The sequence below is a fragment of the Alligator sinensis genome, unplaced genomic scaffold, assembly GCF_000455745.1.
Source record: "Alligator sinensis unplaced genomic scaffold, ASM45574v1 scaffold1297_1, whole genome shotgun sequence".
Taxonomy (NCBI): Eukaryota; Metazoa; Chordata; order Crocodylia; family Alligatoridae; genus Alligator; species Alligator sinensis.
This window is the reverse complement of record NW_005842901.1, coordinates 359,687-377,461: the sequence shown is the minus strand read 5'-3', so window position 1 is coordinate 377,461 and position 17,775 is coordinate 359,687. Positions and strand designations below refer to the sequence as shown.

Genomic DNA, 17,775 nt, shown 5'->3' with positions numbered 1-17,775 from the left:
TACAGAAGTTCTCCATGCGTGTTTTGCAACACTGTAATTAAAGCACTTTTTATAGCACTATAAAGTTACAGTGCTCTTAAACATGACAGTGCAGTGTTTGATAGGGGAGGTGGGAGGGGACCCTGAGCCTCCCTGCACTTTCCAGGCTAGGAGGCAGGGGGTACTTTGCAGCCTCCTGAGGCTTCTCCACTGGCCACGAATTTGACTAGCATACAGAAGTTATTTAAAGTGCTATAGGCTGCTACAGTGCTGTAAAATACAGCATTTCAAATTTAATACCTCATTTAACAAGTGTTAATTTAAAGCACTGTACCCATTTCTTAAGTGCTGTAAAGCTGTGCACTTCTGTGAAGTCACGGCAATAAAGTGCTTTAAATGGCAAAAAAAAGCAACTTCTGTACTTACCATAACTCTGCAAAGTTGCTAGGTCTACTGTATTATTCTATCAAAGTGCCAATATCGATAAAGATAGTCTTGTGTTCATATAAGACCCAATCCATCTGCACAAGGAAAGGCTCCTATGGACTGAAAATAGGAGTTGTTGCATAAGGCCCCACATGTGTCATTTACCTGGAGGCATGATGGATTGCAGAGTGGGAAATGTAAAGCCTGTTAACAGATAATCTGATGATTTAGTGGCATTGTGATTACCTGAAATGGCAGGTCAGTATAGTACATTTCTAAAGACGAGATTTCTGTCATGGATTATGGAGTCCTAAGTGAAATGAATTCAGTGTCTAGTCCATTTTCCTTGTAACATTGGTTCACAGCATTAAACCATTGCAGTGTGGTGCATGTTGACATTTCTATGCTGAGGACTAACCCCAGTAATGGAAATGTTGACAATTCAGACAGAAATGGTCTGCATTTACAGAGCTGTGGGAGAAAGCCTGGCTGTGTTAAATCAACCCCTGTTCAGTGCTCTCAGTTCCTATAAATTGGGTATGAGTAAAAGCCAACTACTGAATGTCTTGCTTGCATGGTGTTCAGAAACTCTTCCACATCCCTCTGGATCCTAGCAACAAAAGAAGTCCCTGTGACAAATGTTTCAGTCCTGTGTTTATATTCGAAGGTGGGGTTTCATAACTCAACTCCAATTTGTTTTTTGTCCATTTTGTCAGATGCTGAATGTTAGTAAACAGTCAGTGAAAATTCAAAGGAGAGCGACCTGTTGTTATGTTTCCTGGAGCATATTACCTTCCAGCAGCCACACACAGGATGAATGTGATAACAGTATCACATTGGCAGACAAGTGAATGCATGTATTTGGAGAAAATCTCTGCTTGTGAAAACTTGCACCACTTAATGTCCCAGGAAAGATGAATGCAGAAATGACACAGAAGAGGGAAAAAAGGTTCTTTATTCATAAAGTAAAGTGCATCTTGAAGGATCAGCAACAACCATGCATATAATATTCACACCTCAGAGACAAGGGCTGGCTAGTGGAAAGTGCAGGGTCAGGAAGCAAGGTCTCTCTTTGAGGTGTGTATGCTGTTGAACTTGCCTGTAATAGCTCTGCCTGCAAACCACCATGCCTGCACAGTTTGTTTCAAATCTCATTACAAATAGATTTCACAGGGGACCTGCACATCAAGCAGCACGTAACCAGAGTACGTTGCAGTTGGAGGCTTCTTTTGCAGCATATATGAGCACTTTTTGCAGAGACAGCAGTGTCACCTTATCCCCAGTGGCCCAGCTTGGGAACATGATGTTCTTATGGCTCAACCACAGTGCCCATCAGCAGGCTTGAACTGGACTGTGGAGGAGGCCAGCTTTTCCCCAAGTGGCAGTGAAATAGCCAGGCTGTCCTCTGGAAATTGGTTCCCTTAAATCCTCACATCTGTTTCTCTTCTCCCCAGCTTAAGATAAAGTGCCAGCTTCTGCTTCTGAATTTCTAGTGTGTTCCCCTTCCCTCTAGCCCCGCTAAGCTGTGAAGAAACTACAGGTTCGCAATAAATCCAAAGAGAGAAATTCAATAAGGAATGCATAGCAGCTGCCTGCCCGTTGTTTAGATTCTCACTCACATTGCACTCCAATGGATTCCTCAGCCCTGCTTTTCCAAAAAGCTGTTGAGTAATTGATGATGGAATTCTCCCCTCCCTTCTAGCTCTTAAAGAAAAATACAGCCAAGAAACCAAGTCTGAAACTTGAACACATTTCTGTATTTCCCTGTTATCATTATAAATGCAGGAGAATTAAAGTGTATTATAGTTTAGCTTTACTGTACGCAGGGAAAATCCTAACATATAGAGTAAAATTCACACCTGTGTAGATGGCCGTCATGGCATTTCAGATAAGTGCTGTGTGAATATGTTGCCTTTCTTTGTAATCCCAAGGCATTCTCTCAGACCTGGTGTGTGCACAGCCTTCAAGCAAGGGAGACCATGTCCTTTCTATTGTTCTCACATGCACTGGAGCCCACACTACTGGAAAATCAGAGGAAAGTGTTTCATTCGCCTTCCTCCCATCCAGTGTATCTCAGGCATTACTCAGTTCAGGAGGATTTGTCAAGGGTCTTTTTCACAAATCTAACACTGCTGTGCTAGTTGTGTGCTTCTGAAATGCTGGTCACTCCAGCATGTTGGGGCCAATCCTGAAAATTTTGTATCTTCAATTAGAGTTAATGGGACTTCCAAGTGCTCAGTGCTTCTCAGGTCCAGGCCCATGGAACTGAATGGACTTTGAATGCTCGTCTGCACCAAAGAGTAAAAAACTACTTTTTGTCCTATGGGTAATTCTGCAAACAGCCTAAGTTAGAGACCACAGGCAGCTGTTACTAGGACTCTGATGAATGTTCCTCAAACTTTCTGTGCTCTTCCTTTCCTTGGAGTGGTGGCAATTATTGTTCCTATAAACCTGAAACCTGATAAATGTTGTACTCAAGGCACATAAAAAAGCTCCTTTGGAGCCTTTCCAGTGCCATAGTTAAACGCAGTTGTGTAAAATGGTGTCATTTGCCCAAGAGACCAGAAGAGCTCTGTAAGCATTCTGTTAGGCAGTTTTGTTCGATGTCACTTTATGGAGCAATGGACCTGTGCCAGATGGTCACATGTTTATATATTCATCTTGTATTTTAAGGTACATTATTTCCAGAGGACTAGGAAAGGCACCTGAATGGTATTTGGGCAGATTGTAGATGATGCAAAGAAATAAGTAGTAAAGCAGAACAGCGTATCTCTTGTGAACCAGAGAAGCTGGGATTTTCGAAGGAATTAATTGTCAAATGCCTATTGACTTTCAATGCAATTTGGGTCCCTAACTCAAGCTGCTTAGAAAATCCCAGCCCCATTCCTTGTTAACAAAGAAAGGTGATTTTTGAGCTCTAGAAAGACAAGCAAAACACTCTGGCTTCAATAATGTCACTTATTTTGTTTGCCTTGTATTGTTGTTTCCAGTTGTCCCATCGCATGTGCTTGTATGTGTAGGCCTTGATCCAAAACTCTTAGCGTATATCTTTGACACTGGTTGGTTCATGCTTTTACTGTGCTAAAGATCTGGAAGATGAACTGGGGGACTATTTAAAGAGTAAGCCATGCAGGATGGTATTTGGCTTTTGTTAGCAGAATGCAGCCCCTCCAGATGTTTGCAGAAACCCAGGGTAGCACTTTCTCTATTACACCTATTCTCTGAGCTGTCCATAGCCCAGCACAGATCTTTGCTGAGCTAGCAGTGACCCTCGTGATCTCTTAAAAATAAGTTGTCCCTGCTCAACACTTGAAATTCAGTTTTATCCTGAAAAAAATAACCCTGTTCAGATGGGAACAAATCTTTGCTGTTGCATCTCGCTGTTTCTGAAATGAATGTACTTTGTCTGCTTGTATAACAATATGGTGAGAGCTCTGTAAACTCGCCCTAGGTTCTGAAAGTCAAGTTGGCTTGTCTTCCCTTTTAACATGTCGTCACTAGTGACCTAACTGTTCTGCAGGACAGATTATGTCCGTAGACACATGGGTGACACCATTCCCTTCAGTTTTTGTCCCCAGGGATATTTATGCAGCTGCCTGTTCTTCTGCAAGTTTGCCCATTGACACAAACTGACTAAACAAACAGTCTTGATGATTCCCAAAGAAAAATAGACTGTAATTCCCTCCCTTTTACCTGTGCTGCCTCTGCAAATCTACAGAAGGGATGAAAAACAAAACAACTCTCTGTCCCTGAGGCTAATCAGGTCTAACTCTCAATACCAACAGGGAGAGAGACTGCTGTGGGTAAAGGTACCATTTTGATACAATTGCTGTTGAGTGTGAAAACACACTTTACAACCTGGCTCCCCTTTCCCATCCCTTGCCCCCTCTACTCTTCAAAAGGTGGTCGGGGAAACATTGAGAACACTCTAGATTTGATCACATAGCTAGCAGTTGTTCACTGATATGAAAATCAGAGAAAATGTGTGATGGCAAGGGGCCTGGCCTCTTTGAAAGAATCGCTGAGTAATCATTGAGTCATCACTTGGGAAAAGACTGCACATTGACATTCATAGCCATTAACTTCTGACCTTGAGGTTTAGTTCTCTCCCCCAAGCCATTGCTCTCCTCTTCAGTGGAGCCATGGGCTTGGGCTTGACATCCTACTCCATTTGCAAGCAGAGTTAGGATGATGTGCCCAGTGAGAAAGAGGGGGTGCCTCATTGAGCCAGTTACGTAGTCATGATGGCAGGCTAGGCAGAAAGTCCTGGCAAGCTGTCAGTGACCTGGATAATGGGAGCTGTAATGTGAGGCCCTGCTGAAGGCAGAAAGAAGGTCTGGACATGGTGCTGGGGCTGAGGTATGCAGGCATGCTCCTTCAAAAAGCAAAATAAAGATCCTTTCCTTTCCTTTTTCATGTCCATGAAATTGTTAGCACAATTCACAGGTTCATTGGAGTGAATTCTAGAACAGAAAGAAGCACTTCTGGGCACTCTCAAAAGAAAGTCACTGAACAGATTAACAGAGCTGGTTAGGTGTGTTAGTCTGAAATCCAGCAGAAGAGAGGGCAAAGAAGCACCTTGGTGATTATCTAGTTCAGAGAGACATAAGCTTTTGTAGTTAACATGCTTTGTCAGGTGCTAGGAATGGACCTGCCCTAGTTTCTACCTGTCCATATTAAGAAAAAGCCTTCTCTGTCTCTCCTTGAACATCAGAGGACAAGGAATAGTCAGCTAGGCTGAGCTTAAAACACAGTTTTACTCTATTTTGCTATTTTCTCAGTTTTAATAAAGTTCCACAGCTCTTTATTTCATAGATGAGGAGATGAAAAACAATAAAGGTTTCATACTAAGCTTAAAACTGCTATCTATACTGTTCCACTTAATTTTTTCCACCTCACTTAGATGGAGAAAACATTTCAGAAAGTAACTGGGGAGATGAATTATGTATTGTACATGCTTGATGACTTGGAATCACAACAAATTGGATAAAGATGTAGATCTGGAACCTTTAAAATCCTCCCTGTCATTTTTCCTAGAGTTTAGCCAGGATGTAATATCTTCCTGTTAGACCGTCAGCACAGGATAACCTCTGAACAGTATAACAGTGTGCCAACAAGACAGCAGTCGATACTTCTATGTTAAAGCTTTGGACATGTGATTGGGACCTTTCCTGTAGTTCAGAAGTTATTGTCAAAATGCTATCAGTCCGGTCTGCAGTGTGGTTCAATACTAAATCCATGGCTTTTTAATAGATTCAGAGTTCAAGGCTAGAAGAGACTATTAGACCTGCTTTTCCTGTCTATCGGAAGTCATAAATTTCTACCAAATTCCCCTGTACTGAGCCTACTAACTTGTATTTGGCTAAAACATATTTTCCACAAAAGCAGCCAGTCTTGGTCTGAAGACTTCATGAACTACAGAATCCTCTTCCTTTGTTTACTTGCTCCAAAAGTAAATCGCCCTCCTTTAAATATTTGTATCTAAGTTCCAGTCTGAATTTGTCTGTGTTCACCCTGTGGCTGCTGTTTCCTGTTATGCTTATTTCCTAGATTAAAAAATCTTTCCGTGTTCAGTGTTTTCTCCCCATGAAGGTACTTCTGCACCATATCAACACAGATCTCAATTTTCTTTATGATAAGCTAAACAAATTGAGCTGTACACATCCTGAATGCTCTTTGTAAGTCTCATCAGCAGGCAAGGGACTGCTGTAGAGTTCCTTATGTCTGCCAAGATAAGCTATTTCACTTAACTGGATGTGTGACCCAGCCTATGGAACTGTTGCAGTGGTATCAGGTAGCCATGGAAAGCCAGGGCCTGATTCACCACAGTCACTTCAATGGAATTACTCCGGAGTCTCACCAGTATGTGGTAAATGTATGTCATAGACATTAGCTGAGCGGAAACAGTCACAGAGATTTAGGAAGGCTATAACCATTGTGGCTAGGGACAGACATTCAAAAAGCCTGAGACTGAATTGATTTAATCTTTGCAGGTTAGTCTAACCTGGCTAGGCTAACCATTGTAACCGTTCAGACGTCCCCTCTGGACTGAAGAAATGCAGGCACATGCCTGCAGTGGCTCAGACTAGAAGCAGCAGCGGGACACTAGAGCAGCCTTCCCTTCCCTTCCACAGTACTAAGATGGTGAGGGGGGCAGGCCTCAGCAGAAGGCTGTGATTAGGGAGGGGTTCCCCCACAACTCCTGGCTGTTGATAACAGAGAATTTAGTTACACAGCAGAGAGTTACACAGGGAATTGTTAGCATTTTTCAGCCCATCAAACAAAACAACAGCCTCTCTCATTAGTTCAAGCTCTTCTTAAACAACTTTTTCCAAGGAAGGAACAGAGGAACATTACCAGCTACCTGTTGATTAGCTCCAAAAAGCCCTAAGCCGTCACTGTCTTGTCTGCCTTTGTTCTGTCTCCCACAACACGGATCATAGCCAGCATGTGGTATGCTAGCTAATGTTGAGAGGTTTCTCTGTAAGGCAGAGGGGAGATTCCCTGCTTGAGCAGGAGGTGGTGCAGGGGAGGAGGTGGGGGGAGCAGGAGGAAGCCAGGCAGACCCTGATGTATCAGCAGTCTCTGCCAGAGCTGCAGCCAGGGAGCAGAGGGGAGGGGCCAGCCCTGCTAGGCTGGAACAGAGAGCACAGCCCTGCCCAGAGTTGCAAAGCATGTGGGATGCTGGAGGGCTCTGATTTAACTTAAGCCAGAAAGGGGACTGGGACAGACATTGCATAAACTGGTTTAACCCAAATCAATTAAATCTGATATCTCAAACTGGTTTCAGCCATTTTCAAGCTGGTTTATGTGTACTAAGCATCTGTTCTGTTACAGGTTTAAACCAGTTTCTGATCACTTAAACCGGTATATATTAACGTCTGTCTCTAGCCTGTAAGTACCCCATGAATTCAGCTAACAAGATGAGGAGCAAAGTGAAATAACTTTTCTCTATCCCCCTTCTCTTGATCCCTTGAGCACTGGAGATCAGGGTGACCTTAGCTTTTCAGTGGGGTCCAACTCAGCTATCATTTGCTACTGCTGATGGTGCATGGTTTGCAGAACAAACCTTGGGCATTGCCTGAATGTCTGTTTTTTCATACAGTGGTTTTTTTCCTCTCTGTTTAATTAAGAGCAGGTTTTCATCATTTTTCTTTCTTTGTAGTGAAACTCAACAAACGGGTCATGGGGACAATGCAAGGTGGAGACATAGAGGATGATGTAAGTAAGAAATGATGGTGTGTAGGCTTCAGGGTGTCCCTGACTGATCCAGTGCTGATGGCACTTTAAAGCAGTGGGCCTTCTCCTTCAGCCAGAGAACAGAGCTTCATCCCACAGGCATCCTTTTCCTGCTCTCCCTTCATATGCTCAGACCAGTTCCCTCTCTATACCTCGTGCACGCTCCAACACGTACACACACACACACACACACACACACACTTTTCTTTCTTTACCCTGTTTTGTCTCTGTGAATGGCCCTCGGGTCTAGTCGCATCCTAGACTTGTCAGTAATCTAGTGCCACACACTCCCATTTTATGAGCATCCAAGTAGAAGGGTGGGACAGGGGGAAGCAGATGAATGGGTGGAGATTTTAATCATAATCCAATACAGGGGTGGGCAAAATGCGGCCCGTGGGCCAGATGCGGCCCACCAGTCCATTCTATCTGGCCCACGGGGACCCTAAAAAATTTAGAAAATGAATATATTTCTGCCCCTGGCTGCCTGTCATATGGCCCTCGATGGCTTGCCAAAACTCAGTAAGTGGCCCTCCACCCAAAATAATTGCCGGCCCCTGGTTTGAGACACATTTATTTTAATAGAACACTTGTCTCTGAATTCCTTAAACTGCTAGGAGAATCTTATCTCTGATCTGCGTTAGGAGAAAGCGAGTGTTTAATATTTTTGCCCTCAGGAATTCAAGTTGCTCTGGGGAGGAGAGAATTGAGCTACGCTTTCTTTCTGCTGTGGGACCTGCTGTTCAGCTAGGAACCTCATGTCTGAGATTCCTCTGCCTCCTGACCTGTAGCCTCTGGGTCCTAGGAAGCTCCTTGCATTTTCTTACAGTTAGTGGTAAACCTAGTGACTGGGCATTGGCCAGACAAGCAGTTCTGGGTCTCAAAACTCCCCTCCCAAGTCCTCTGAAGCAGGTACTCAAGCTGCTGTCATCACCCTTTCTCCAGCCTGGCTTTAAAGAGTATGTAGCTCTTACTTTTGCACATAGAGGGTCTTTCCCAACTTGTTGTGGCTGTAGGAAGCCCTTACTGCTGCTCTCATTCTGGCTCATTGACCAGCACGATTGACTTCTTGCTGTGCTGCTGGTCCAGGGAAGAGGGGCCAGGCTGGAGAGCACCAGGAAGCCCAGCCACACTACAACTCTCTGTCCCTGAGGCTAATCAGGTCTAACTCTCAATACCAACAGGGAGAGAGACTGCTGTGGGTAAAGGTACCATTTTGATACAATTGCTGTTGAGTGTGAAAACACACTTTACAACCTGGCTCCCCTTTCCCATCCCTTGCCCCCTCTACTCTTCAAAAGGTGGTCGGGGAAACATTGAGAACACTCTAGATTTGATCACATAGCTAGCAGTTGTTCACTGATATGAAAATCAGAGAAAATGTGTGATGGCAAGGGGCCTGGCCTCTTTGAAAGAATCGCTGAGTAATCATTGAGTCATCACTTGGGAAAAGACTGCACATTGACATTCATAGCCATTAACTTCTGACCTTGAGGTTTAGTTCTCTCCCCCAAGCCATTGCTCTCCTCTTCAGTGGAGCCATGGGCTTGGGCTTGACATCCTACTCCATTTGCAAGCAGAGTTAGGATGATGTGCCCAGTGAGAAAGAGGGGGTGCCTCATTGAGCCAGTTACGTAGTCATGATGGCAGGCTAGGCAGAAAGTCCTGGCAAGCTGTCAGTGACCTGGATAATGGGAGCTGTAATGTGAGGCCCTGCTGAAGGCAGAAAGAAGGTCTGGACATGGTGCTGGGGCTGAGGTATGCAGGCATGCTCCTTCAAAAAGCAAAATAAAGATCCTTTCCTTTCCTTTTTCATGTCCATGAAATTGTTAGCACAATTCACAGGTTCATTGGAGTGAATTCTAGAACAGAAAGAAGCACTTCTGGGCACTCTCAAAAGAAAGTCACTGAACAGATTAACAGAGCTGGTTAGGTGTGTTAGTCTGAAATCCAGCAGAAGAGAGGGCAAAGAAGCACCTTGGTGATTATCTAGTTCAGAGAGACATAAGCTTTTGTAGTTAACATGCTTTGTCAGGTGCTAGGAATGGACCTGCCCTAGTTTCTACCTGTCCATATTAAGAAAAAGCCTTCTCTGTCTCTCCTTGAACATCAGAGGACAAGGAATAGTCAGCTAGGCTGAGCTTAAAACACAGTTTTACTCTATTTTGCTATTTTCTCAGTTTTAATAAAGTTCCACAGCTCTTTATTTCATAGATGAGGAGATGAAAAACAATAAAGGTTTCATACTAAGCTTAAAACTGCTATCTATACTGTTCCACTTAATTTTTTCCACCTCACTTAGATGGAGAAAACATTTCAGAAAGTAACTGGGGAGATGAATTATGTATTGTACATGCTTGATGACTTGGAATCACAACAAATTGGATAAAGATGTAGATCTGGAACCTTTAAAATCCTCCCTGTCATTTTTCCTAGAGTTTAGCCAGGATGTAATATCTTCCTGTTAGACCGTCAGCACAGGATAACCTCTGAACAGTATAACAGTGTGCCAACAAGACAGCAGTCGATACTTCTATGTTAAAGCTTTGGACATGTGATTGGGACCTTTCCTGTAGTTCAGAAGTTATTGTCAAAATGCTATCAGTCCGGTCTGCAGTGTGGTTCAATACTAAATCCATGGCTTTTTAATAGATTCAGAGTTCAAGGCTAGAAGAGACTATTAGACCTGCTTTTCCTGTCTATCGGAAGTCATAAATTTCTACCAAATTCCCCTGTACTGAGCCTACTAACTTGTATTTGGCTAAAACATATTTTCCACAAAAGCAGCCAGTCTTGGTCTGAAGACTTCATGAACTACAGAATCCTCTTCCTTTGTTTACTTGCTCCAAAAGTAAATCGCCCTCCTTTAAATATTTGTATCTAAGTTCCAGTCTGAATTTGTCTGTGTTCACCCTGTGGCTGCTGTTTCCTGTTATGCTTATTTCCTAGATTAAAAAATCTTTCCGTGTTCAGTGTTTTCTCCCCATGAAGGTACTTCTGCACCATATCAACACAGATCTCAATTTTCTTTATGATAAGCTAAACAAATTGAGCTGTACACATCCTGAATGCTCTTTGTAAGTCTCATCAGCAGGCAAGGGACTGCTGTAGAGTTCCTTATGTCTGCCAAGATAAGCTATTTCACTTAACTGGATGTGTGACCCAGCCTATGGAACTGTTGCAGTGGTATCAGGTAGCCATGGAAAGCCAGGGCCTGATTCACCACAGTCACTTCAATGGAATTACTCCGGAGTCTCACCAGTATGTGGTAAATGTATGTCATAGACATTAGCTGAGCGGAAACAGTCACAGAGATTTAGGAAGGCTATAACCATTGTGGCTAGGGACAGACATTCAAAAAGCCTGAGACTGAATTGATTTAATCTTTGCAGGTTAGTCTAACCTGGCTAGGCTAACCATTGTAACCGTTCAGACGTCCCCTCTGGACTGAAGAAATGCAGGCACATGCCTGCAGTGGCTCAGACTAGAAGCAGCAGCGGGACACTAGAGCAGCCTTCCCTTCCCTTCCACAGTACTAAGATGGTGAGGGGGGCAGGCCTCAGCAGAAGGCTGTGATTAGGGAGGGGTTCCCCCACAACTCCTGGCTGTTGATAACAGAGAATTTAGTTACACAGCAGAGAGTTACACAGGGAATTGTTAGCATTTTTCAGCCCATCAAACAAAACAACAGCCTCTCTCATTAGTTCAAGCTCTTCTTAAACAACTTTTTCCAAGGAAGGAACAGAGGAACATTACCAGCTACCTGTTGATTAGCTCCAAAAAGCCCTAAGCCGTCACTGTCTTGTCTGCCTTTGTTCTGTCTCCCACAACACGGATCATAGCCAGCATGTGGTATGCTAGCTAATGTTGAGAGGTTTCTCTGTAAGGCAGAGGGGAGATTCCCTGCTTGAGCAGGAGGTGGTGCAGGGGAGGAGGTGGGGGGAGCAGGAGGAAGCCAGGCAGACCCTGATGTATCAGCAGTCTCTGCCAGAGCTGCAGCCAGGGAGCAGAGGGGAGGGGCCAGCCCTGCTAGGCTGGAACAGAGAGCACAGCCCTGCCCAGAGTTGCAAAGCATGTGGGATGCTGGAGGGCTCTGATTTAACTTAAGCCAGAAAGGGGACTGGGACAGACATTGCATAAACTGGTTTAACCCAAATCAATTAAATCTGATATCTCAAACTGGTTTCAGCCATTTTCAAGCTGGTTTATGTGTACTAAGCATCTGTTCTGTTACAGGTTTAAACCAGTTTCTGATCACTTAAACCGGTATATATTAACGTCTGTCTCTAGCCTGTAAGTACCCCATGAATTCAGCTAACAAGATGAGGAGCAAAGTGAAATAACTTTTCTCTATCCCCCTTCTCTTGATCCCTTGAGCACTGGAGATCAGGGTGACCTTAGCTTTTCAGTGGGGTCCAACTCAGCTATCATTTGCTACTGCTGATGGTGCATGGTTTGCAGAACAAACCTTGGGCATTGCCTGAATGTCTGTTTTTTCATACAGTGGTTTTTTTCCTCTCTGTTTAATTAAGAGCAGGTTTTCATCATTTTTCTTTCTTTGTAGTGAAACTCAACAAACGGGTCATGGGGACAATGCAAGGTGGAGACATAGAGGATGATGTAAGTAAGAAATGATGGTGTGTAGGCTTCAGGGTGTCCCTGACTGATCCAGTGCTGATGGCACTTTAAAGCAGTGGGCCTTCTCCTTCAGCCAGAGAACAGAGCTTCATCCCACAGGCATCCTTTTCCTGCTCTCCCTTCATATGCTCAGACCAGTTCCCTCTCTATACCTCGTGCACGCTCCAACACGTACACACACACACACACACACACACACACTTTTTTCTTTCTTTACCCTGTTTTGTCTCTGTGAATGGCCCTCGGGTCTAGTCGCATCCTAGACTTGTCAGTAATCTAGTGCCACACACTCCCATTTTATGAGCATCCAAGTAGAAGGGTGGGACAGGGGGAAGCAGATGAATGGGTGGAGATTTTAATCATAATCCAATACAGGGGTGGGCAAAATGCGGCCCGTGGGCCAGATGCGGCCCACCAGTCCATTCTATCTGGCCCACGGGGACCCTAAAAAATTTAGAAAATGAATATATTTCTGCCCCTGGCTGCCTGTCATATGGCCCTCGATGGCTTGCCAAAACTCAGTAAGTGGCCCTCCACCCAAAATAATTGCCGGCCCCTGGTTTGAGACACATTTATTTTAATAGAACACTTGTCTCTGAATTCCTTAAACTGCTAGGAGAATCTTATCTCTGATCTGCGTTAGGAGAAAGCGAGTGTTTAATATTTTTGCCCTCAGGAATTCAAGTTGCTCTGGGGAGGAGAGAATTGAGCTACGCTTTCTTTCTGCTGTGGGACCTGCTGTTCAGCTAGGAACCTCATGTCTGAGATTCCTCTGCCTCCTGACCTGTAGCCTCTGGGTCCTAGGAAGCTCCTTGCATTTTCTTACAGTTAGTGGTAAACCTAGTGACTGGGCATTGGCCAGACAAGCAGTTCTGGGTCTCAAAACTCCCCTCCCAAGTCCTCTGAAGCAGGTACTCAAGCTGCTGTCATCACCCTTTCTCCAGCCTGGCTTTAAAGAGTATGTAGCTCTTACTTTTGCACATAGAGGGTCTTTCCCAACTTGTTGTGGCTGTAGGAAGCCCTTACTGCTGCTCTCATTCTGGCTCATTGACCAGCACGATTGACTTCTTGCTGTGCTGCTGGTCCAGGGAAGAGGGGCCAGGCTGGAGAGCACCAGGAAGCCCAGCCACACTGCCCAGGACTGGCTGAGGAGCTCTGCACACCTACCATTCCTGGATCTCACTCTCAGTTCTGTGCTGTCTCTGTCTCTGAGACAGAAGCAGGAGTTCCTAGCTGGGAGGTGAAGCTGCACTGAAGTAAATTATTTGGGCTTAAAAAAGCCTTTGACAAAATCCCTCACAACAGCCATTTAAGGAAACCAGCCCTGGGATGAGAGGCAAAGAGCTGTCACAGAGCAGAAGGTGCTTATGAGACAGAAAGCAAAGAACAGGGTAATTATCAATGGGTAAATATTAATGGGTAATTATCATCCTGGCAGGTGCCTCAGGGCTCTCTAGAAGTGGTAGTGCTGACTATCCTGGTGATTCACAGATCTGCTCCTCTGATCCATGTGTTTGTGACCCCTGCACTTGAGCACTAGCTGGCAGCAATTGCAACACCCCATGTGCTTGATGACAGGTTTCTGAGCACATTGGCCTGGCTCTCTGTCCCATCTCCCCATTAAACAGAGTATAGGTTAAGGTATAGGGATCCATTGTAGCATTCAAAGCTGATGGCAGATTTGGCTCTCACTATCTAAGGGATGCTCTGTCTGACCAGGATTTCCCACAATGACCAGGTTCCACAGGGACACTGAGGCCATTAACTATGGGAGAAAGACCTGAACTGGGAGCAGAACTTGTGCTGTGGAATTTGCTGTGCAAAAGGAGAAGGTGACCAAGGACTTTCTGACAAGCACAACTTGGTGCAGACCTGTCTCTTTGCCCTGTCTTTCTGCTCTTGGCTATTCCAGCCATTCTCCTGCAGGCAGAAAGGAGAGAGCTTATGCCTGCTATGTCTCTACTGATTGTTCTGAGGGCTCTCAAATACCATAGCAAGGAGGGAGTCCAGGTCCCCAGCCTGACAGGACAGCACTCAACACCTTTCTGCTCAGGGCCCAGTGGAACCAGGAGCAGAGTGATCCCTATACATCTGCTTTCTGGGAGGTGTCACCAGGCTTTGTTCACTCTTTGGGTGCAGACAGAAGTGACAATTTTCACCAGATCTGATCACAGAAAGCAGTTTGTAGTTGTGACCAAACACAAGTGCATGGCTGCAGACAGCTTCAAAAATGGCCGATCGAGTAAAAATCTGACCCCTCATTGCATGAGGTATCAGATAAAAAACATTTCAAAATGTAGCGTCTTTTGTAACTTGTTTCTGCAGAACTCCCAGCCTGAATCTGTTTTCAGAATGGGAGAGGCGAAAAGGAGCAGCAGGAGTTCAGTCTGGGGAGGTTTCAGCCTCTCCTGAAGACTGGGGTGTGTATTGAAGCCCCGCCCCCACACGCACAGTGGGGGGGCTCCAATTCACCCACCCCACCCTTCAACGCCAGCTGAGGAGCCCCAGAAATGAGCTCCCTTGGCTGCTGTTCCCCCCTCCCATTCTGAAAACAGTGCATGCTGACTGAGTCTGGATGCAGGCTCCCAGCCCCAGCTAGATTGCTCTGCCCCTGGAGCCAGCAGCGAACTTCTATTTGGTCTGGGGTAACGCGGGAACTCAGAACTCTTTGCAGAAATCATTCTGTGTTACAGCTGGGAGCTGCACTTTTTTGTTCCTGGCTTGAATTGATTTATTTAAGGTTGTTTAAAGCTCTCTGGGGAATGACTCATGCTTTTTCCATGTGGTACAGAGAGTCCATTCCTGGGAAGGAGGCTGCTGTGGTGACATCCCTGAATACCCACTCTCTAGCCTGTCCCCATCTTGTTAGACACATGCAACACCCTCTGATATCAGCAGGGTCAAGGAGAGAGACAGCAGCTACAGTGACTTAGGAGACAGTGCCTTAGGAGCTGCCAGCGCTCAGAGCCTCTCTGCTAAATTTTCAACTCCCAGAGGGCTCAGTCTGAGTCTGGTTGTATTCCCTGATCTCAATGTGAGGTGGCTTTTAGGAGCTCAGTAGGCTTTGATGAGGGCTTATTACTGTGGGACAGAGCTCAGAGGCCCTTACTCAGCAGGCTAGGGCTCAGATGCCTTAAGCTGCTTCCATCCCAGCACTTCAGACTGAAGCTCATTGAAAAAACCTTCTTTCCATCCCAGTGCTTCAGGGTCCATCCCTGATGGTGTGCAGCTCCCCATCTCCCAGGGACTGGTCCTCACAGGGCCCCTCAGAGGCAGTTGTCAGTCCCCTTTTACATGTGGAGACCCAGACTTGCCTCAGGTTGCCCACCAGGCCACTGCCAGAGCTGGGTATGGAGCTGAAGCTTCCTGGACCCCAGACCATTGCCTGAATTAAGACAGATCTTCCTAAGGCTTCAAAAGTTCGGCTCAGCCCCTCCATACAGGAGCAGAGGCTCCCTTGAGCACCCCAGAGTCCTGCAGTGAGGCTCAGGGGACTAATTTCTTCTCAGCCAGTGAAGGTTTAGATTAGAAAAGTGTTCTTTATTCTCCTTCCTCTGCCTTATCTTGTGATGGCCGGAACCAGATATGGGCTACTGGATGTGTGCCTCCTTCAGGACAGTGGGACTGCCCCTACTCATGTTCCCTTAGCCTGTGGTTGCCTGGTCTCTGCTCCTTCCCCTCCCTCTTGCTGCAGTCTCCATTCCATTCTGCCTTGTGTGCGTGTCTTGCTCCATTCTGTTTGCAGCTGCTCCAGACAGGAGAAGCCCAGGGTGAGTAGGGGCCACTTCCCTGGAGGCCCAAGCCCTGGCAACAGCCATAGCAGGCTCCAGCAATAGCAGCCACCCAGAGTTGTGGCGACCCAAGGCTATTGGTCTCTCAAGGCAGCCTCAGCAGCAGTTGCTTCAGCCGCCATAACTCTCCCCTCTGGGTGCACATCCCAGCAGATGCCCAGTGCTCCCAACACTGAGTGACCCAGTAGGGTCAGACTCAGACTGACAGAAGTCAGCAAACAGGAAAGGAAACCAGAAAGAAGGTCAGGCAGAGCAGGCAGGAAGGGGAGTTCAGTGCAAGGACAAGCATTGGCAGGAGGGAAAAAGCTACAACTGGTGCTAATGGCTGTGCCAAGCAGCCTGACTGGCCTGCCTGGGCCCACCCCAACCCCCACCCTGTATCAAGTTAGACTGTAATGGTGTTTACAAAACTTGCTTTTTACACTGTTTAAAGTGCTTTTTTGCCATGACTTACCAGAAGCGCACAGCTCTACAGCACTTTAAAAATGGGTGCCACACTTTAAATAAACCCTTGTTAAATGAGGTATTCAATTTGAAGCGCTGTATTTTATAGCACTTCAGCAACCTACAGTGCTTTAAATAACTTCTGTACACTGGAGCCTGCCCAGAGCCACTTCTCTGCCAAGCATCCCCTGCCTACTAGCCTGGAAAGTACAGGGAGACTTGAAGGCTCAGAGAGACCCTCCCTCCCCCCGCCCAACACTGCGCTTCTGTCATGTTTAAGAGCGCTGCAACTCTATAGTGCTATAAATAGTGCTCTAAATTACAGTGCTGTAAAACTTGCATGGAGCACTTCTGTACACACCCTAAACTTCTCAGAGTAGGGCCTGTGCTCCCATCCATCTGTACAGTGCCTAGGTGGCAGCACCTGCAGTGTCAGCCATCACTTTTGTACATGGACTGGCTCCTCCTGGCCAAGCCAGAGTAGGGCATGTCTGTGAGAGCAGACTTGGCCTTCAGGCCCATTGCTCTGGACAGGACTTTGGCTGCCTGCATTAGGGGTACTGCTGGGAAAGGTGAGGAGCCTGGGTTCACCAAGCTGCTGGCTGCCCTGCACCAACAGAGTGAGGCCTGTCCATGCAGCTTTCCTGGCCCCACTGACCCTTTTCTCTGCCCAGCCCACTCCCCACAGCTCATGTGAGCTTGCCCAGTGTGGAAGTAGATGCTTCTTCCCTAAGAGTCCATCTCCAGGCAGGGCTGAGCTGTTTATGTTGGCCAGTCTACAGGTCTCTTCCTTGAGTGCACATCAGGCCCCTCAGCAGTGTTGTCCATTGGAGGGGGTTAAAGTTGGGTTCAGACCATGTCTGTGTTCCCAGCATGCTCTGCTGTGGAGCATTGCACCTTGGCTCAGAATTGGCACACTGCACTCCTCAGCCTCCACGTGGGCCTGCTGCTCCTTTCCCTGCTGCTCTCTTCTTGGTTGTTTTCTGTTCTCTTTTCTTTTTAATGTTTTTTTCTCTACTTTCCACCTCCCATTACTCTTCCCACTCGTGCTCTCCAAGCAGGGATCAACCCAAGCCCAACCAGGTAAACACAAGCGCTCCAGGACCAAGGTGCAGGTGGGTTTCTCTTATGCCTTTCGTCTCCTTCCTTTGTCCTCAGGTTCATAGGGGCTCCTTCTGTGGTCCTGCTTCTCATCAACTTGGCTTCAGCCTCAGTAATGAAGGCTGAAGCACCTCAGTGGAGTAATGAAGCACCTCAGTGG

The 17,775-nt window shown here is 46.1% G+C and overlaps 1 protein-coding gene across 7 annotated transcripts in view; it reads left to right on the top strand.

The window, feature by feature from the left end:
* Positions 1–17,775, top strand: part of CLUAP1 (clusterin associated protein 1) — a 235,725-nt gene that overhangs the window by 215,920 nt on the left and 2,030 nt on the right. For 3 of the 7 annotated variants that reach the window (XM_025192197.1, XM_025192195.1, XM_025192193.1), the window contains 2 exons: positions 7,571–7,626; positions 17,576–17,629. In XM_025192197.1, the coding sequence (XP_025047982.1) occupies positions 7,571–7,626; positions 17,576–17,629 (110 nt within the window). Of the gene's footprint in view, positions 1–7,570; positions 7,627–12,205; positions 12,262–17,575; positions 17,630–17,672; positions 17,764–17,775 lie in introns of those variants that run through there. The other 4 variants (XM_025192194.1, XM_025192198.1, XM_025192196.1 and 1 more) reach the window with 4 other exon arrangements.